Source organism: Trachemys scripta, chromosome 2 (assembly GCF_013100865.1).
Source record: "Trachemys scripta elegans isolate TJP31775 chromosome 2, CAS_Tse_1.0, whole genome shotgun sequence".
Lineage (NCBI taxonomy): Eukaryota > Metazoa > Chordata > Testudines > Emydidae > Trachemys > Trachemys scripta.
The window spans coordinates 223,453,891-223,475,647 of NC_048299.1; the positions used below are offsets into that span (position 1 = coordinate 223,453,891).

At 40.6% G+C, this 21,757-nt stretch overlaps 1 protein-coding gene across 6 annotated transcripts; it reads left to right on the forward strand.

Moving 5' to 3' along the window:
• The first annotated feature begins 812 nt into the window (after positions 1 to 812).
• MCMDC2 (minichromosome maintenance domain containing 2) lies at positions 813 to 21,635 on the forward strand. Of its 6 annotated transcripts, none has more exons than XM_034763035.1 (16): positions 813 to 1,083; positions 3,702 to 3,770; positions 4,527 to 4,720; positions 4,849 to 4,979; positions 5,073 to 5,132; positions 5,488 to 5,683; positions 7,281 to 7,403; positions 7,543 to 7,650; positions 9,669 to 9,797; positions 11,258 to 11,495; positions 14,566 to 14,771; positions 15,799 to 15,965; positions 16,411 to 16,587; positions 18,360 to 18,502; positions 19,914 to 20,023; positions 21,044 to 21,635. In XM_034763035.1, the coding sequence occupies exons 3-16, from the start codon at positions 4,621 to 4,623 to the stop codon at positions 21,208 to 21,210; spliced, it is 2,055 nt and encodes a 684-aa protein (XP_034618926.1). In that variant the 5' UTR covers positions 813 to 1,083; positions 3,702 to 3,770; positions 4,527 to 4,620; the 3' UTR covers positions 21,211 to 21,635. The 6 variants fall into 6 exon arrangements, 5 of the variants coding, with proteins under 5 accessions (XP_034618926.1, XP_034618928.1, XP_034618927.1 ...); XM_034763037.1 differs by having other exon boundaries at positions 4,598 to 4,720; XM_034763036.1 differs by lacking the exon at positions 813 to 1,083 and adding an exon at positions 1,626 to 3,055.
• The last annotated feature ends 122 nt before the right edge of the window (positions 21,636 to 21,757 follow it).

The following is a 21,757-nucleotide window of genomic DNA, read 5'->3' on the forward strand; positions in this document are numbered from 1 at the left end:
GTAGTAGTGACATTGCAGCCAACCATGCATTGTCCTGTGCTCCAGTTGGCTCTTTTGTAGAGGTTGGTCCAGGAAAAAAAATGGTTAAAAGGAAAGATAACAAATCAGCATAAACTTTGGAAGGAGGAGCGCAGGTTCAGGTGGGAAGAGTTTGGAGGAAGCACCAGGTCAGTCTGTGCACGGGGCTGGAATGCAGGCACCAGTTGCAGCATCCCTGTAACTAGTTTTCTTAATAAAGAGCCAGTTCAGTTTGTAGAAACATGGAGTCCTCCAATGTTGTTACACAGCATGTGGCACATGAAACATAGGACTGGGTGTGTAAGGCCAGCGTGGGAATACCTCTGTGGGCAGGGCTTAAATTCAGCGGAAGCTGGCCCGAGTGGAGCGCTGATAAATATTTTCAAGTCCCCCCCCCCCCATAGTTTTCATAGCATGTGGGGGTGGAGGAGGCATAGGGGGCTCAGGAAATGCTCTATGAGAATTTAAGCCCTGTCTGTGGGTAATGGGGGGGGCCTCTACGTTGGGGGACTGAACAGCCTGGGGGGGGGTCACAGCCGATGTGGCTCTGTAGATGCATCAATCTTGGGCCTGGGTGGGAGTGCCTTGGATGGGCGGGCGGCATCCTGCACTGGGAGGAATTAGGGTTTTAGGCTGGCGCACGTTGGGCTGCGTTAGTACGTATTCCGCTGTAGGGGGGAGGGGAGGAAGGCGCATCAGTGTGGGGGCAACTCCCCATCATGGTGTGTGGGGAACTTATCAGAGCAGGCGCCTTTCTGCGTGGGGCGGGGGGGCACATCAGCATAGGTGCTCTGCGGCAGGCAGGCCGGCCCCACGCTGAAGGGGGCTGTCTTGTGCTGGATCAGCAGGTGCCCGGGTGTGGTGAGGGGCGCGAGCAGGGAGGCAGGCTGGGCTCAGGCCCTCTCCCCCGACACCCGCCGGCCAGGAACTTTTCATGTGCAACGACGCCCGTCGGCCGCTTGGGGCCGCTGTTGTGCCCGGACTCCGACCCGCTTCTCCCACCTTCGTGCAGCCCAGCTCAGCTCAGGGAGGCGGCAGGCGCCTCAGGCCCACGCCTGTCTGTGGGTGAGCGGCCGGGGGGAGGGGTGCAGGGGTCCTCCCCGGTCCGCCAGAGGCTGCGCCCGAAGAAGCCCCCTTCCAGCCCCTCGCCTGCCCCCGCCTCCCCGGTGGGAGCTCTCGCCCCTCCCCCTGACCTGCTTGCTGTGCAAGTACCACGGCAGCGCTGTAGCAGGGGTGCCAGTGTGTGGGGTGGGGGTGTAGCGGTGCCAGCGGGTAAGGTGCGGCTGTGTGTCAGTGTAGGGGAAGGGGGGCAATGGTGCCAGCAGGTATGGGGGGTAGTGGGTCTGTGGGGGGAGTGTAGAGGTGCCAGCTAGCGAGGGAGGGTAGTGGGTCTGTGGGCACGGGCGTAATGGTGCCAGCAGGTAAGGGAGGTAGTGAGTCAGTGGTGGTGTAGAGGTGCTAGCAGGTAAGATGGAGTAGTGCGTCAATGCGGGGGTGTAGTGATGCCAGTGGTGATGTGTAGGTGGGGAGATAGTGGGGAGGGTGTAGAGGTGCCAGCAGGTAAGGGGGGTAGTGGTGCCAGCAGGGAGGATAATTGTGGGGGGGTGTCGCTGGCTGGACAGTTCAGCATGCCAGGGTATCCAGCTAGTGTTCAAAGTATGTCTAGGAACAACATGAACAGTATTTTAAACTGCGGTAGTCCCATATTTTCTTCTCTCTGCAGCAGTGTAGCGTCAGTGGGGTGGGGGAAAGAAACTCTGGGTAGCTGGATTTGTCTGTGCATGGTTACTGTCCGGCTGTGGTTAAATTGGATGTGCATGGCTTGAATTTAATGGAATGTGTTCAATTTTCCTTGAGGTTTTAAGGAACAGAGCAGCATTTATCAAAGCAGCTGCAGGTCATGTGGGAGCAATTCCCAGGAGTTAGAGAATACTCTAATGGAATCTTTCCTCACGTTGCGGTTACAGTTTTTCATATTAACACTTCAGGCCCTTACTTCATATTCCCCTGCACAGGCCCACAAGACACACACAATATATAGTTTTGCCTTATCCCAGCTTACAGACAGCTCTCCATAAACATCCAGTTATCTCAGTGTGAAGGGAAAATGCAGTTAGGTCCACAAATACTACAGATCTTCCTTGAGTAAGCTCTGCCCCCCTGAAAAGCCCACCAGTTCTGCTTCCTCAATTGCAGTGGATGGCCAGAGCTATTTTTGAAGACTTAAGTGGTGTCTTGTGTTGGCTATCTGCACAGGGTGAATGTGATATACCCGGGTGCTATCCAGACTTGTTGGGCGGCTTTGTCATCCCTGCCCTGTAACCTGGAGTGCCTTGCAATGCCTCCTCCAACCTGGCCTGCTCAGAAACAGCCACCAGCAGGAAGGTCGCACCCAGATGTATTTGTGTAACTGGGTCACACCCTGGCTCTCACCAGTCTTGGTTATGCTGCAGGGTGATCCCAACAAACTCCCAACTCCTAAATTTCCCCCCAGAAATGTATGTCTTGTACTGCCAAGCTCTCTCCTGGACAGTCCAAATATATTAAATCTCTTATTCCTTTAAGGGAATACAACGGTTTACTACCTTAAATAGAGTTACCCAGAAATTTTCATATAAACTCAGTGGATTAGATAAACCAAGTTTATTAACTACAAAGAGATATATTTTAAGTGAGTACCAATAATGAGGCATAAAAATCAGAAATTATTACAAGAAAAATAAAGATAAAACACTTTCTAATGCCTAATTTAACAAACTATATTAGATTCAAGCATAGTTTCTCAACACATGCTTTCAGCAGCATCACTGACCAAACTCTTCAGGTCAGAGCACTGCCCCTAACATCCAACAGTTGTTGTCATTGCCTTCTAAGGTGCAGAGAATACAGTAGGCAGGGAAGAGAGGGGTGGCTTGGGGTGTTTGCCCTGCCTTTTTATAGTGTTTTAGTCCCTCTTTGAAAAGCATTTCCAGCTGAGAACCAGGAGACAGGCAGTCTACTGGAGGAAGGCTGTTCCCTGCTGGGCTTTTTCACCTGTGTGAGCTCCCTTTGTTTTCTCCTTTCCCCTTTTCTGGTTGATGACTGTTTACTGTGTTAATGCCAATTAAGACAAGCATATACTTTGTTCAAAACAGGTCTGTTTGACCAGTTTGGTGATATGTGAGTCTGCACATGTATTTTTAACATCAAACAGAGGAAATGTATAACTTAATGCATAAAGCTGCCACACACATTTTACCATGATATCACTGATCATCAAATTACGAGTTTTCTAATGAGACCTCACAAGGCATTCCTTGTACAAAGATTATTATAATAGTGTGTGAGGTTTGAACCCAGGGGTGAATTCCATCACAATGAATTTCTGTGGAGATGAGATCTAGAAGGAAGCAAACTAGACAGACGTACAAACTGAACTAACAATCTTCAATCTAAACCACATTTAGCTGGAAGGTGTACATGTGTAAGGTCTTAGTAAAAATATATTTTTTTAAATTAAAAAATTGTAAATATTTATGAGTGTTTAGACTAAGTAACTTTTCCTGATTGTGCTGCATCCTGTGAAAATCACACTGTGGGATCTGTGGATCTGGATGCAGAGGAGAATAGGAAATAGGCACTTCTGGTGCAGAGCTTAACTCCAGGTCCGTGATGACTGACTGGTCTGGTTCCGCCTCCTTAAGTTTGCAGGGGACATGAAAATCCAATGAAGAATCTGTGGACCTGGATACTTGGAGAAAGGAGAATTTAAAGTAAGAGACAACATATATGATTTTTTATTACTTATTGTGTTTGTATAACAACATTGATGTGCCTAATGTACAATATAGACCAAACAAATAAAAGTGCAATCAGCCTACCCCAAAGAGCTTACAAAATATGATCCCAGTCCTGAAAACACTTATGCATATACTTAACTTTATGCATATGAGTACTTCCATTGGTTTTACTCAAATTAAAACTAGCATAAGCGTCTGCACAGATCAGGGCCTAAATTAGAAAACATAAAGGAAATGACAACATTAATCTAAATGTTAATCTATGTAATGCAATTTCACTCTGTGTAAAAACTTGTGACTGACTGGTTGTACTGCCCTTCCCCATAAGGCATCATCTAGTTAATGCACAGAAATATTGTGTGATTTTTTTTTCCTATGGTGGGTATAACTCTATACTACACAAAAACCTTAGAATTTTTGTTAAAGAATGGGACACTTTTCTGGGTCTCCAAGTTCTAAAAGTCACAAAATAGTTCATTGTCGCAAAATACTGGAACATTATTATTAGAAAAATTACAGTAACAACATAATACTGTATTTCTTTGTGAGCAAGGGATTTTCCATTTTGAAGGGGAAGTCAGACAAAAATATTTCTGAAAGTTACATTGTTTGTAATGTTATAGAAGGCAATATTTGTCTTTGCTTAGTTTCTTGGCACCTGGTTTCACTTTTGACAGATATGATGTCTTTATTATATATGTTTTATCCTTACTTATTTTATTATTACAGCATTCTTGAGCTCTGACTCTAATTCTACCACCTATGATTTATATTAATATATTCTAACATTTTGATAAAAGAAAGCATAGAGCTTCATTGGAAGATGAGACCAGATCTTCTGAGAATGAAAGAGGTTGCCCTTATTTACCTTGATAGGAGTGGTGGCCTTCAGAAATTTGTGGACGATTGCAAACGATATAATGGTACTGTTTGTTCAGTAAACCTTCTATTAATATTGACAGACCAAACAAAGTTAGTTTAAAGAAAAATATACCTTATTTCTATATTTTGTGCTCTGAGACACTTGCATATTGACTCTCTGCTCTTACAGACTCAAAGCAAAGTTATGCTGTTTATCGATTCATTATTTCGATAAATCCTTCTGATATTGCTGAGTTGGATGCAGCTCTTGGCAATCAGATTCTACACAAACCCATGAAAGCTGCACAAATTTTTCAGTCGGTAAGTGAATTTGTATGTTTACAGAGGCAGAAATGTATTCAATGTTTTAAACCAAATTTTTCTTTGCCAAATCATTTTATTTTTTAATTACAGGTCTGTTTCATAGCTATTAAAACACTGTCATTAATTGAACAATTACAGACAGAGGCCCAGGTGAGTTTAAACTTTTTACCAGCTTACATAAAAATAAAGTAATTTTCAAACAATATTAAGTTGTATTTAGCAATCTTTTTGGTGTTAATTTTTCAGTTTTAATTTTCACTTTCATTCAACAGTCCTATCAATCTAAAAAAAAAATAGTTGGAACTTCTTACCCATGCATACTCTGGGTATGAGAAGGTGGATATATGTGACTATGAGCTATTTTCACCTTATTTGGCACGTCCCTGGAATATGTTTTTGTAACTGTGGACCACATTGGGTTTTGTACATGAGCATTTGTCATTTATACTAAACATTTCAAATAAAAAAGATTTTTGTCTTAATGCAACCCTTTTTCTCTCATGAGATTAATATAGTGTTGAAACCAACACACTTGCCTCCTCTGCCAAGTTATGTTCTCAGCCTTTGTGAGTTTCCACTTGATTACATGTCTCAGAGATTTTATATGTCAGAGGGAATAGTGATTGCAATGGGAACTGTAACGAAATACACACAAGGAGCAAGATTCCTTTGTTCTGAGGAAACCTGTCCATTTTCTGAAGGTAAGAAAAAAAATGTAAAATGAGGAAAGTTCTAGACTCAAAAGATTCTCTGACTGATTAGCCCATTAACTCGAACTCATTATTTACATTAAAATCTAGACAAACTTGGCATTTTCCTGTATAGATTTGTATGTAATTTACTCAAGGGAACTGCATATCCAGGATGCATTTTGATGTAGTGAGAACATCACAACTTTCTGATTTATTCTGAAGTCAGTGTCCAGATTTACACTACAAAGCGTTGCCTGTATACCAGCAAACTCCCCCCCACACACATCCCCTAAGTAGAGACATCTTATACCGGCAAGTTCTTTTGCCGATATAGCTTATAACAGTTCCCTGAACAAAATAAGCTCTACTAATTAACGGACATTTTTGCTGGTAAACTATGTACACTAGGGGTTTTTGCCTGTATAAAACTGTTGTAAAGACTCATACCCTAACCAATGTTCTTATACCAGCAAAAGTTTCTAGTGAAGACCTGGTCAGTGTCAGACTCCTACCTATACAGCAGGACTAGATTAGGATTGATTCCTTCACAGCAGTCTAGAACTTGTTAACTTTAATAACTTCTTTGATTTCTATGAGACTATTCTCCCCTGCATAAAATTACTCTGGTGCTAAAGCTTTTGCAGGATTAACCCCTAAAATTGTTTTTCACAATCATAGTGACTGTGAAGGTATAAAAGAGAAGCTAATTCCCAATGTTAGAATATTCATTTTAGAACACATTGTAATTATGTTTTTAATCAAGAAGACATATTTATAATAATAAACACAGAGACCTCATGTAGTTTTGAATGGAGCACATAGGGACATATCTCTCTGACTGCTTCTCACAAAACCAGGATAACACGATGAGGTTAAGAATCTGTAATAAGCAATTCTGCCATCCAGTGGTAAAACTACAACCCAGGGGTGGCCAAATTGTGGCTCATGAGCCACATGCGGCTCTTTTACCATTAAATGTGGCTCGCAAACCCCCCTCTCCATTCTCCGCCTACCAGACTGGGAGGGGGCTGCTTGGGACCTCTGCCGTGCAGTGGGGTGGGCGGGGGTAGGGGCTTCTGTCCAGCGGGGAGAGGGGTCTCAGGGCATCAGCCCTGCAGGACACACCTGCCGGGGCTTGGGGCTTCAACAGGAGTGGGGTTGAAGCTCTGAGTCCCAGCTCCCAGCAGGTGTGCCCCAGCTCTCAAACTTCTGTGATTGTTGTATGTGGCTCGGAGGGCCAGTACACCATAATTGTTGATTTTTATTTGGTGGCAGGGGGACAGACTCCCAAGTCATGAGAGAAACACAGAACATTCAATAAAGCTGTTCATCTTAAGAACAGAAAAATTCGACACTTGAGAACTCCTGATTCTCAATTCAATGCTTTACTCACTCTACCACTCTGGTTGGGGGATTAAAATGAAGGCTGTGTGCCATTTTTAAAGAGCCAGGAAGTTTTCAGAGCTTATACTTGTTACCATATAGTAAACTGAAATAAACTGCATTTAAAACCAATTATATATTTTAAGTAAAGTCCATTACAAATTATTATGACTAAATGTGAAGAAATATTTGGCTGTATAGTCTATGTAATGCTTTCTATTAGGGTTTAATTATATAAGAGTGCATATCCCTGGAGCTACAGAGTCTGCAACAGTGAGGAATGATTTTGTATGCAGTTTATGTGCTTCACCACTGCGAGAAGACATGAAATTTAGAGTACTTGGTGGTAAGAATTATGTAGTTTTATTTTTAGTTCTAAATTATCTTTCTACTTTTGATACATTTTTATTTACTTAGTTTATTCTTTAAAGAGTAAAGTACCACTCTTAAGAAATATAACATTCTACACTTGTTTATTTTGTAAGATAAACAGCTAGTTGAAATGATAGATGCAAAAGCTCTGAGTGCTTTCCAAGGATATTCCAACAACAAACCACATTTCAGGATTCAGTCTTTTACAGTTTTCCTAAGAGGTGAGTAGGCTGTGTATTCATCTATCCTAATATAATGATAAAACTGAATGAGATCGATCTATTTAAACAGAAATGTTTTTGAAATGAATGGTATTCTGTAAAATGGCTTTTTAGTTGGAACAAATCCTTACAGTTTCCTGATATATTCATTTCTCTGGACAAAATGGTGAAAATACTGATAGTTTATATTTAGTTGATTATGTCATTTTTATTTGAAAAGGAATCCCGTGTGGTAAGCCAGGCAGTTAAAGACAACACATGTCAAAACATTGGTTCATTCATATTTATTTTGATGTGTTATTTATAGGGCCCTACCTAATTCATGGCCATGAAAAACACATCACGGATCATGAGATCTGGTCTTTTGTGTGCTTTTATCCTATACTATACTGATTTTACAGGGGAGACCAGAGTTTCTCAAATTGGGGGTCCTGACCGGGGGGGAGGGTCACAAGGTTATTTTAGGGGAGATTGTGGAATTGCCACCCTTACTTCTGTGCTGCCTTCAGAGCTTGGTGGGCGGAGAGTGGTGGTTGTTGGCTGGGTGCCAAGCTCTGAAGGCAGTGCTCCACCAGTAGCAGCGCAGAAGTAAGGGTAGCAAATGCCATACCATGTCATCCTTACTTCTGTGCTGCTGCTGCTGGCGGCAGCTCTTCCTTCAGAGCTGGACAGATGGAGAGCGGCGGCTGTTGGCTGGGAACCCAGCTCTGAAGGTTGCACCACTGTCTGCAGCAGCGCAAAAGTAAGGGTAGCAGTATCGCAACCCCCCCCCTTACAATAACCTTGCGACCCCCCCACAACTCCTTTTTGGGTCAGGACCCCTACAATTACAACACCATGAAATTTCAGATTTAAATAGCTGAAATCATGAAGTTTGCTATCCTTGGACCATGAAATTGACCAAAATGAACTGCGAATTTGGTAGGGCCCTAGTTACTTAATTAAAATGTCTTGGCCAGTTCAGCATTATCTCACTTTCTGTGTAACTTGTTTCTTCCTCCTTCCTCTGGTTATATTGTTTTGCAGTGGCTTAACATTTTTTGTAACATCCTTCCTCAATCTAGCCATTTTCCCTATTTTTTCATGATCTCTGGCTTCTGAGGTTTCTAACTTCCATTGCAAACAATACAGTATTTGGAATGTGAAAATTCAACTACAGGCTCCAAAAAACTAACCTTGTTTTATGACAAAATATTTTTGCAGTATTGTAACCCTTTTCCCCCATTTACTCCAAAATAACAAGCAACACAACTAAATAGTGATGTTGTATGTGTATTATTACAAAGTAAAGCCTTTGGGCTGAATCCTGTGAGGTAATGTGTGCCCTCAATTTCCATCGGCTTCAGTGGGGACTGGCAGGACATAGCATCTCACAGCTCAGGCCCATACTAGGTTGCACGTAACTTACATTACAAACCTTACCAAAAACAGTACAGGTTTTGAATGGCATGAACAGAAATTTGAAGATTTCCAAGTATGTTTTTGCATTTTTTTAATCTATTTATTCTAGGTCCTTGCTTCTGAAGAAGCGTTCTATTTAAGCTTGAAAGCTTGTCTCTCTCACCAACATAAGTTGATCCAATAAAAGATATTACCTCACCAACCTTGTCTTTCTAATATTCTTTACTAAGGAATTTTGCCATCACATTTACTTGATAATAAATGATCATGAGAACACTGCAAATCTCAGAGCAGAGATCTGAGAGTACAAATATTCTCCTTTGTGTTTCAATTCAAAACTAACTGCATTATCCATTTTCTCAACAGAAAATCATCCAGTGGCTCGTCCCACTCACTTCCCTCACCTGCTGCCCTAAAATGTTATAAATTGTCTACATGCATAGTTCTATTTCCATTCTTTAAGGCTGCATTGAATCAAACTGTTGTGTGTGCTGCTTCCCCTAAATTATATTTTCTAATCTGAACCACTAGTTTAACATATAAAAATACTTTATAATCTTAAAGTTTTGGATTTTCTAATAAATCCCTATATTTCCATGTATATTTATTTTTTCTAGATGAATTGTCAAACAAAATGAAAATAGGAAACAGGTATAGGTTTATAGGAATTCCGGCTTGCATACAAAACTGCTCACAAGTTACAGTCTGTATAGAAGTCAACAGTATACAGCTCTGTAGTCCAGAAGGTAAGACAACTGTATAGTAAATTAAAATTACTAAAAATAGATATTTTTATTAGATCAAAGGCTTGGCAGTTAGTGCAGTCTGCTAGTACATGAGGATCCAGGTTTGGAAGCCACTTTGGTACTTTCACTCCAGTAATCTTGAGTATGGGCTTGTCCCAGTTGGTTTTTTGCCATGATATTGCTGTCTCCCAAGAAACACACACAATACTATTGTCCACTTCTCTATTTAGGAAAGTGCAGAACATTATTTATTGATGTGCTTTTCCATTATCATCTTATTTCTAAGCTCGGCTTTTCATTAGAGGGTATTGTTTCAGTTCAGACCAATGGCAACTGCAATTGGATTTTGCCTCAGGCTTCCAGTCTCCAGCTGTGGCTTTTCTTGGTTGGAGACCTTTGTCTCACTACCTTCTAATGAGTATTTCCAGGCTGCACAGTCCTCTGCCTTCACTGTGTTATTCCCATCAGAGACAGGCTGCCCAAGCACATCTGCTTGCTTTCTCTTCAGAGATGGTTAACAGTGTGACTGCTCACCGTTGTAAGTTACCACACAGTTCTTTCTAAGTAAGTCTATTTTATTAAGATAAAAAGCATTACAGAGAAAACAATAAAAGAACCTATATGCATTCTAATAAGCTTACTAGAGGTCACTTCATCCCTAACATGCTCTCTGGCAGAGGCAGTCCTTCAATACCTCACCAAAGGGGTTTCCTTGTGGTTTCAAGTTCATCACAGCTTTAGCTCAGAACAAGCACACAGTCTTATGGGGCTTCAGTAGGCTGCGTCCTTCCAATCCTCCCCTAAGGATTGGGGCCTGTCTGTTTACTGGATCTGGAAGAAGGCACTGAGCCTGTTTAAAACCAGGCTATTTAACCAAAAATCTTTTCTTTTTCTGTTGGTCCCTGGAGAATCCAGTTTGAACTACTATATGAGGAACTTACCAGAGGGTAGCTTCACAGGGGCTAATAACTGAAGGAATTACATTACCTCTCCCTCCTCCTAGAGGAGTTACATACAACTCCACAATAATACATACAGAATTGCATTTTTAATACAATGGCCCCCAAAGGTATCAATCCTAACTCAGTAAGATTTAACTTAATTCAATAAAGTTTACCTTAATTCCATAAAGTTTGTCCAGGATGATGCAAATATTGTCAGTCTGTCACAGGTATATTTAGATTGTATCTTAGATGGCCATACAATTTCAATTCATGTACTCGCACTCTTACTCAGTATGTATTAGTGGACACAGTGTCCTTTACCTGTTTAATAATAGTAAAACTAACATTTTAAGCTGTTCACAGTCTGAATTTTTGTTACGCTAAAATAAATTCCAAACATACCTTGTTTTTAATTATTTTTTTCTGATAATAGGATCTACCTAATGCTGATTTGTTTTAATTACATGAATTGCTCTGTTTAAAAGTGTTGATTAAGATATCCTGTGTTTATATTAGGTACTTCTGGTATCAGTGAGAATTTTAAGTATCTGCTCTCCTTGACTTCAAGTTCATGTTGGAGGTTTACAGCCATACTTGCCAACATCTTTGCTTCTCAAGTTGTCCCACCAGGCACTTACAATACTCTTAAACTGTCCATACTGTTGAGTCTAGTCCAGACATGTGACAGAGAGAGAGAGACAGCAGATTACCTGGATCTTTTGATTGTGACCAGTGACACCCTAATAGCAGATAGGTAAATTGACACCTGTATTTTTTTTACAAGTATATTTGACTTTAAATAAAAGATTTGCCAAATTTTTATATAGAGAGGTTTGATATTTTCTCAAAAGGAAAACAGAGTTCACACTTTAAAGTGTATCCTGGGGTTTTACTCAGCAAAATAACTTTTTTTTTTAATAAAGGTTTTACATTTTTGATTTCTGAACTCTCCTTTCCTTTGTCATTTGTGTGCAAGGTCTTCATTATTATACTGCTGAGAGGGAAGCAAACTATGTGATGGTCACGTGGGGCATGTGCGATCTAGTGGCATTAACTGACCTGCTGCTTATGTCTATGGTGAAATTTAAGGCTTTGCTTTTAACGAGTAAAGCATTTAATGATCAATCTTCTAATTAACTTGCCGAATTTCTAACTCCTCCCTGTTTAGCAGAGGCCTAACTATAGTCCTTCTGAAGTTGCTATTGAAAGGACTACAGTCTGTGGCTATAAAAGCAAAGATTTGCCCCTCTCAAGCTTTAAATCACTCTGATATAGCACTTTAGTTTTTTCTAAACTAGCTATTTTGTCAAAAGTGTCACACTGTTGTGACCTCCAGTTCAGCTCCATCAGTGATTAACAAGGTCCAAATGGCTGCTGGTATTTTTATCACTGTGTTGTTTGGACTAGGGTTGCCAGGTGTCCAGTTTTTGACCAGAACAGCCGGTCGAAAAGGGACCCTGGCAGCTCCAATCAGCAGCGCTGACCTGGTCGGCAGGGCTAAGGCAGGCTCCCTGCCTGCCCTGACTCCATGTGGCTCCTGGATGCGACGGGCATATCCCTGCAGCCCCTGGGAGCAGATGTGATCAGGGAAGCGCCATATGCTTCCCCCGCCCCAAGCGCCGCCTCCACAGCTCCCATTGGCAGGGAACTGCGGCCAATAGGAGCTGTGGGGGCAGCACCTTCAGGTGCGGGCAGTGCGCACCGTGCAGAGCTGGCTGGCCTTGGGTCCAGACATGGTGCCTGCTCCCAGGAGCTGTGCAGAGCAGAGCTGTGTCTTAGCACCGCTGCGCCACTGGCCAGGAGCTGCCTGAAGTAAAGGCTGTCTGGCCAGAGCCCACACCTCAATCTCTCCCTCAGGCCTTTACTATTTACAGTAACTTACAAAAATATATATATAATACAAAGTACCTTACAAATCTCATCTCAGATACTTATAGATCCCCTTTATTGTAATATCTAAGCATCGCCCAATATTTAAATGCCTTTAATCCTCACAACACTCCTGTGAGGTAAGGAAGTACTATTATCCCCATTTTGCAGTTGGAGAATTGAGGCACAAAGAGACTAAGAACTAAACTGCTAAACTTATTTAGGTGCCTAAATACCTTTAAAAATCAGGGTGTTAAGTGACTTGTCCAAAGTCACACAGGAAATTTTTGGCAGAGCACGAATTTGAACCTGGGTCTCCAACCAATACTCTAACCACTGGACCATCCTTCTTCTCAGCCTCTCCTGTGTCTCATGCTTTAGTATGCTGAGTTTTGCCTGGCTTGGATGCCATTAGACTGTCAAGATGGTGGCATCCTGCATCATATACATATACATCATCCCACAGACAACCTGCCAACCTTAAGCATATTCTCACCAGCAACCACACACCGCACCATAACAACTCTAACCCAGGAACCAACCCATGCAACAAACCTCGATGCCAACTCTGCCCACATATCTACACCAGCAACACCATCACTGGACCTAACCAGATCAGCTACAACATCACCGGCTCATTCACCTGCACGTCCACCAATGTTATATATGCCATCATATGCCAGCAATGCCCCTCTGCTATGTACATTGGCCAAACTGGACAGTCACTACGCAAGAGGATAAATGGACACAAGTCAGACATCAGGAATGGCAATATACAAAAACCTGTAGGAGAACACTTCAACCTCCCTGGCCACACAATAGCATATGTAAAGGTTGCCATCTTACAGCAAAAAAACTTCAGGACCAGACTCCAAAGAGAAACTGCTGAGCTCCAGTTCATTTGCAAATTTGACACCATCAGATCAGGATTAAACAAAGACTGTGAATGGCTATCCAACTACAGAAACAGTTTCTCCTCCCTTGGTGTTCACACCTCAACTGCTAGCAGAGCACCTCACCCTCCCTGATTGAACTAACCTCGTTATCTCCACACTGATATATGCCTGCCTCTGGAGATTTCCATTACTTGCATCTGAAGAAGTGAGGTTCTTACCCACGAAAGCTTATGCTCCCAGTACTTCTGTTAGTTTCAAAGGTGCCACAGGACCCTCTGTTGCTTTTTACAGATTCAGACTAACACGGCTACCCCTCTGATACATATACATGTTATCACACCATGTCATTTATTAATACTGGGACAAAGCCCACCTCCACCATTTGCAAGCATGAGCAATGGAATCAATGTGGTTCCACTGCATGTGGGAGATAACGTTTGGGCTGACCACTCTGCATGCCCTAGAACACAGCTCAGTAGGGGAGGGCCCTGCACCCATGCCTCAGAGTCTTTGGGTCCACTATTGTGTAAATCCACACACCTGTCCCCGGTCACCATACATGTGGCAAAATGGTTAGTAGAGGCTTGATCCTGCACTCTTTAAAGTCAATGGTAAAACTTCTGTTGCCTTCAATGGGGCAGAATCAGGCACTAGCAATGTGGGAAGATAATTCAATCTCTCCTCTGACCCAATTCAGAATTTTGCCTTGTATGCTAGACCAATTTAAGAATATTAAATTAGAATACAGCTGGAAGTTATGCTTCTTCATATAGTTAATGCTACTAGAAGGAAACTATTAAAGATAAATAGGAGCAACCATTTCAAATACTGCCCCTTTTGTGGTTGTGTATAAGAAACCCCGGGTTTTATCTTAGTATTCAGAAATATTTTATACTCCTATAAAATGATTTTAAAATGCTCTACCTTATTCAAATGAAGTTCCAATGTGTGTGCTTTTAATACCGATTTTATAAATAAATTATTTTCCTTTTACAAAAACTAATTGTAACTACATTTTTTGCATGTGTTGCAAATTGCTGACAATTATTTTTATCCTAGGCTTTTGAATTACAGTGTTTGTCTTGTAGCCCGTGGCATACGGCACCCAGCATCTAATGACATTTTTCCTACTGTGTCCAAAGATAAGCATGGAACTGGAACTGCTAGCATTCAGGCGTGCAGTGCTCTGCTGGCCAAAGGTGGTATCTGCTTCATAGGAGATTTGTTGTCACATAAAAAGGATAAACTTGAACTTCTGCAGTCAGGTAACCAGTACAAAGCCACTTTGCATACACTGAGCAATCAGAAGAGGGGAGAAATCAGTGCTAGAGGAGAGACAAGTAGAGCCAGGGCTAGACACTAGGAGAGATGGGACCACCAGACCTCGAGGAAGCTAGTTTCTACAATTTGTCCAGGGGCCTTTAAAGCCTAACTGCAACCCTACTCTCATGCACTCTTGACAGGGATGTTATAATTTCTCACTAATTGCTGAGAAAATCACCTTCTCTGTCATCAGAAAACCTCATATATGCCACAGATAGGGAGAAAAGTGAGTGGATATTAACAGTACTGGGGAAGAGTAGTGAGATTTTTACATGAATGGAGCTTAAAGCAAGGCATGATAGGATCACAGACTTACTAGGGCAGAAGAGGTACCTACTACATTAACTACTTAAATTATAGAAAACTAGCTTATGCAGGATACAAGTCCTGGCAATGGAGAGCACTCAAATTATATTTAGGAGTTCATGCAAGCACATTTTAGCATGGCATGGCAAGTTTTAGAGAGAGAGCCTGTTTTTGAAGATGGAGCACTCCTTTGTCTGTATCACAGCTATAGTAGTTTAAACAAAGCAAAACAACATAACCCTCTCTATGTTTTAATTTACGTACAGACCAAGGGTGGCATCTTAGCCCAAGTTAGTTTACCAATAGACTGCAGCGTTACATGGTGTTGTATACACCTAGCTAACTGAATTGGTTTTATGTAAGTGAAAGTTTTTGCAAAGAGGACTAGATGGCATATTCTTTCCACAGGGATATGAAAATCTTTAGCTGGAGAGCACAAAGGTTCTTGGATGCATAAGCATTTTCTCCACCCCCCTGCACTAAATGCATTATGATTACTTTTACATTTTTGCATCAGTTACTTTGAAGAGATCCTTACTTTTCCATAAAAACTAAGTGCAGTATGTAATTGGAATTATCCTCAGACCCTATAACTAGGATTGGAGATTTAATGTTACATTACAGTAGTTTAATTTAAGTAACATGTATTGTTTGACCTGATAGTGCTGGAGAGCAGAACCACTACAGTATTTATTCCTGGAAAGAAGTATGGAGAAGATGTTGACCAGCAAGTTATCCTTCCAATTCAGACCAGTTTCTGGACTTTTGTAGATGAGGATTTGTCATCCAAAACATATGTACAAAAGGATAATACTCTAATTGGCAAATTGGTAAGACATATACTTTGTTATGGCAAAGTTATGTAACAAGTCTGGAGATGTAGACAATTCTACATGTAAAACAATGGAGACCAACACAAAGAGGTGACATCTCCACCCAAGCCACAGTGAAGTCACTTTAAAGCCCATATCCTCTAAAAACAGACCAGCTTTTCTAAACATGAAGCCTTTGTTTATTCAAGGGTTTTATGTTGCTCCTACAGCCTCTGAACAAACAGGATTGTAGAGTGTGCGCATGTGTGACATTGGACTACCCTATTTTCCCCCCACAATAGTAATTTCACTCAAAATACCTTTGCACTTGCACACCTATCAGAGAGGGCTAGAGCCTGTCATTTTCTGTACAGTATACTCAGAAGTAAATTGATTTTTTTCTATTTGAAAAATAAGCAGTTGAGCTTTTCAGTCATATTGCTTTGGGTTTTATTCTGTTTAGGACTTGAGATCAATAGCAGCTAACCTTATAGATGCTTTTGGGCTTTTGATACACTGCAATGAATTTTCTTGCCAACGAGCTCTTCCTCTTTTGGATCACATCATGAAAAAAGCCATTGATGCAGAAGAAGTACCTTATACCATCTCCCAGCAGTTCAGAACACAAGATTATGAAGAGGTAACTAGCTGTAGTTCAGAACAAAATTGTATTTTATAATTTAACTCTATTACTTGGCATGATGTGATTTTCCTGAGATGACTTGTATACTTCCAGCCATGCAGATATTCACTTACTATTCCATGCCCCCTTGTGGTCTCACTGAAGTCAATGAGTTTTGCCATTATTTTCACTGATAAAATCAATTTTCCCATCTATAAGTTAGTGGGTGTTTTCTGAAAATTTATCTAGTGGGGATAACACCTTCTTTGTATCTGTTCCACAAACCACCACCTCAGGACTTAATACTACAACAAAAGATTTAATCATGTTATTTCCAGAAGAACCACTTTCTGAGGGCACAGGGATGTGTGTACCTCTTCCAGGAAGGAGAATGCAGGTATATATTAGTGGAGTATAAGCAAAACACTAGTGATCATTTAATACTTTTTTAAAAATGGAAAACAAAAAAGGCTGACTTATTAAAATTCACAGCAGCCTAATTGTGCAGGATGGACAATATACTTATTGAATTGAACATGGTCCAACTCCATAGTGACCTGATGCACATTTGATACTAATACAATATTCATGTTCCTCCACCACTCAAGGCACTTCAAAACGTAAAACTTTAATTGCAATTAATCTGATTTCACCCTAAATCACAGTAAGAAAATGTCTATTAGCAGGAAAAATAGCATCTTTCAAAAAGTAATGGATATGCTGACAAGCAACTTCATTTTGTATCTTCTATGTATCAGGTTGCTTTTTGGGAGTTCTACACTAATTTTTAAACACTACTGACATCACTGGCTACCACTGCCATCAGGAGGTACACAGCTCCTTTGTTGTTCAGTCAGAGATTCTAGTGATAGCAGATGCTTAGTAAATAAGTTCAACCGGCCACTGTCTGGCTGACAGCTAGTACTTAAAATTTAAACTAGAGGTAATCTGACTGTCCAGTGCAACGAAATCTGCAACAGGTATCCCAAGATAGTGACCAATAATATGGGGAACTATTTTTAAATCAATTTTTGATTAACTATTATTTGCATTCAAAGGGATAGAAATTGGGTTTTAGAAGTTTAACCCTGAAACATCATCCAAATTCAGATCTGGTACAAGCAAGTTCATTTCCAGTGACCTCACCCCCAGCCACCACAACTGATTTTGGCCCAGAGTTTCATAATTATAGGTTAACAAACTAAACATGCACAACTAATGTCCTAAAATACATGTATAGATTAAAAATAAGGATAGCATGCAAATTTGAGCATTGACAGTAACAAAACTCTTATGTTCAGCGTTCTAAACCCTTCTCATACTAAAATTAATGTGTTTTGTACACATTTGAAGTAATTTATATACTCCTTTTAAGAGCCAAATTATTAAACTCCATTTGTTTGCTTAGTTTTTGAAGCAATAGTGTTGGTAAATGTAATTTTTTAAAAAGTAGATCTCCAGTATGCAGTGTGGACAAGATTAGACTATATTAGTATAGTGCATGTTTATTTCAGTACACTAGAGAATATTTATTTAAAATGATTGAGGGAGTTTCTAGCATATTTGTTTAAATTTACTAGATTAGTGAACAAATTACTTGTTTCTACACCTGAGACATAGCCATATTGCTGTATAAATGGTCATAATCCTTTCTAAAAATTGTGTTAATATGGAAAATATTGTCTAGATATATTAATACTATGCAACTGATGTTATGAATAGCAAAATGAGCTTTGGGTGTAAGTTTTCAACAGTAGTCCTTAAATATTTAAAATTTATGCTGTTTTTAGCTTATTGTATTTGCTAAGAATTTGCAAGTAGAACTCAGTTCAGAAGCAGAAAGACTCATTCACGGCTACTACCTAGCAAGTCGCAGAGTCAGAACAGATTCTATTCATGGATCAAAACTATCAACATCTGCACTGAAAATCCTGTACGTTTTAATTTTCCTAATTAAATTGCTTAACTTCTTCATGCCTCAAATTCTTCATCTGTAAAAATGGTACTAGTGCTTGCCTACTTGAGAGTTGAGGCTTTTTTTTAAGTTATTAAATAAAAACATGGAGATCTTTGGATACAGGATCCTTCAAGTTTTCAGTCTAGGGCAGGGGGCCACATCTGAGTATGGAAATTGTACAGCAGGCCATGAATGCTCACAAAATTGGGGGTTGGGATGTGGAAGGGGGTGAGGGCTCTGAGGTGGGGCTAGAAATGAGAAGTTCAGGGTATGGGAGGGGGCTCTGGACTGGGGCAGGGGGTTGGGTTGGGTGAGGGCTCCAGCTGGGGGCGTGGGCTCTGGGATGGGGCTGGATGAGGGGTTTGGGAGGAGGAGAGTGCTCTGGGCTGGGACCGAGGGGCTCAGAGGGCAGAAGGGGGATTAGGGCAAGGGTGCAGGAGGGGCTCACAGGTGCAGGCTCCAGTGGCACTTAGCTCAAGCAAATTGCAGAAGCAGCGATGTGTCCCCCCTCCAGCTCCTAAGCGGAGGCACAGCCAGGCAGCTCCACACACTGCCCCATCCACAGGTGCCGCACCTGCAGCTCCCATTGGCCAGGAACCCCGGCCAATGGGAGTTGCACAGGTGGCACTTAGGGGCAGCCAGGGGGCTCCGCATGCTGCTCCTGCCCCAAGTGTAGGAGCCAGAGGTGGGACATGTCACTGCTTCCAGGAAACGCGTGGAACCAGGTAAGCCCCGGACCCTGCTCCCCAGCAAGAGCCAGATTAAAACATCTGAAGGGCTGGTTGTAGCCCCTGGGCTATAGTTTGCCCCCCGGTCTAGGTCCTGTACAGTAGTTTACATAGTATTTATAGTTGTAGGATGGTCAGAGTTCCTGAATTTATCTTGGAATATCTCCAGAAATCTCTATTTGAATAAACTTATTTGCTCATTTGCCAGGCATGAAAAATAATGGCTATTTAAAAGCCAAACCTCACCATTAAAATAATTAGCACTGAAACAAATTACAAAAATAAAGAAATTGAGTTGATTGTTGCAGTATCCTGAATTCCTTAGTGCTTGAGCAATGCAATAATTATAGTCCCCTACTAGTTTCATGAGGGAGTTGTATAACATTTATTCTCAGACTATTGTGGGACAAGTGATGCACAAAATAGTTGTGTACATATTTGGCTGTGATAGAACAAACAGTATGTAACTTAGCTCACTTGAAATCATTTGAGTACCCCCCCCCAGTGTATTTAAATCTATAAAATTTGGGTATGGTATGGAAAATAAACTATAGGGGTGCTACTGACTGCCACTATAGTTAGCTTTTTATGTAGTCAGTGCATACACATGTATTTTATGTAATATACTTTTCCGAGACCCTGGCGTTTTTGTCTTTTAGGGTTTCATTGTCTAAAGCACACACTAAACTGAGTTTAAGGAAGAAAGTACTCGAGGAAGATGTATTGATTGCTGTTTTGTTATTTGAATCATCTCTCACTTTAAAACATGGTAAAAATAATTATGTTTTAACTGACTGGTCATTTGTTAGTCGAGTATTAGGTCTAAATGTGTAGATACTTTATATTTAATGTTAAAAATTACCCAATATAAACACAATTAAACTAGATCAAAGATGCAATCAAGTTTGAATTAAGGCATCCCAAATTTGGATATAAATATCTGTGTTTTCTTAGTTAAAGCACCATTTCCATGCTAAGAGTAAAGTAGCAAAGTTGACTTGATAGGGACAGAATGCTAAAGAGCAAAACACCACTCTGAGAAGCAAGAATTATTTTGGCTGTACCTGGCTTCTTGGACATTTACAGCTTTCCTCATACTCATTTCCTTATTAGAAGACTGGTATCTAGATTCTTTGGTAGATCCATTAATATGGCAGGAGCTTAATATTGATTAATTCAAATTTATGGCATAGCATTACATTTCAAAGGCAATAAGCACCAACCATTTTAGACTTATCTCTTATTAATATAGAGAAGAAAAATTGATTTAACAGTAGAGGGTGATAATCCCAAGTTGTTTTTTTTTTTTTTTAAACCACACAAACAAGATCTGATATATTATAAGGTTAGGAAAAATTCCTTCTCACCTGGGAATTTCCTGTCATGAGCCCTGATCCTGCAATGAGCTCCCTGCAGATCCCTCTGTCAGTAGAACTCATTAAAGGATCTGAGTGTCAGAACCTACACGTGCAAGAGCTTAATGGAGGAGTATCTTACCTGCCTCTTGGAATTTCAAGACAGATTGCTGTTGAGCTGAACCAAATTCAAACCAGAAGTGTAAATCTCCTATCCAATACCAAATCCCCAGGAGTATTTTTTTTTTTAAAAATAGAGAGAGAAAATTTGAGAATGAGGTAGAAATATTACTTTATAAGATGTGGTTAATGTTCATTTCATAAGTCATCCTTTCAAATACTAAGATGAAGCAGAACAGTTGGCCAAGAGGATTTTCCAGGAACGTATGGAATCTATTAACATAACATTTTCAATTCAATTCTTTTTTGTGTAGGTGCCTCTGTATTTTGTGTGGCTCCAAATGCAGTGTTTCCATTTGACCTCATTGATGAAAACTCTCTGCAGCAAAGAGATGTTTATCTGATGCAGTGCTATCAGCAACTGTTACAGTTTATTGCCACATATGGCCCTGGAACACACGTTACCACTAGTGAAGAATAAAGACCCCATTCTGAAAACAGAGCTTGTTCCTATTTCATCATAAAGTTGGGATTTTTTTGGGAAAATGTAAACAAATTTAATAAGTTTTAGAGTATTGCTACTGCAAAATGTATATGAAAGTTGATGTTTTATGAAATTGCTACTCCTACGAATAAGCCAACTCGAAATTAAACGATATTGCACATTAAGTTTCTCAGACTTAGCATATCACTAGACTGGTGGCTTCTCAAAGCTGTGACTTCTAAAGATAAGATGACCCAGAGAAGAAAAGCAAAGCACCATACTCATGCTGCTGTAAATACTAAGTAGGTGACAATGCTCACACCCCCACAACTATTAAAATGTACCCAGGGAATGGTAGTGAAAAACTTATATTGGGAATAAGAGGAAAACAAAAGTTTAAATAAAAATGGTTTAAAAAATAACCAATGCTGTCAAATGGCTTATAAACTAAAAGGTAGTTTGTAGAACTATTTATTCAGAGTCTAGTGATTAAACTTTACCAACTTTGTCTGCATTCTGTGGGCTTTTTTGCTGCTGCAATTCA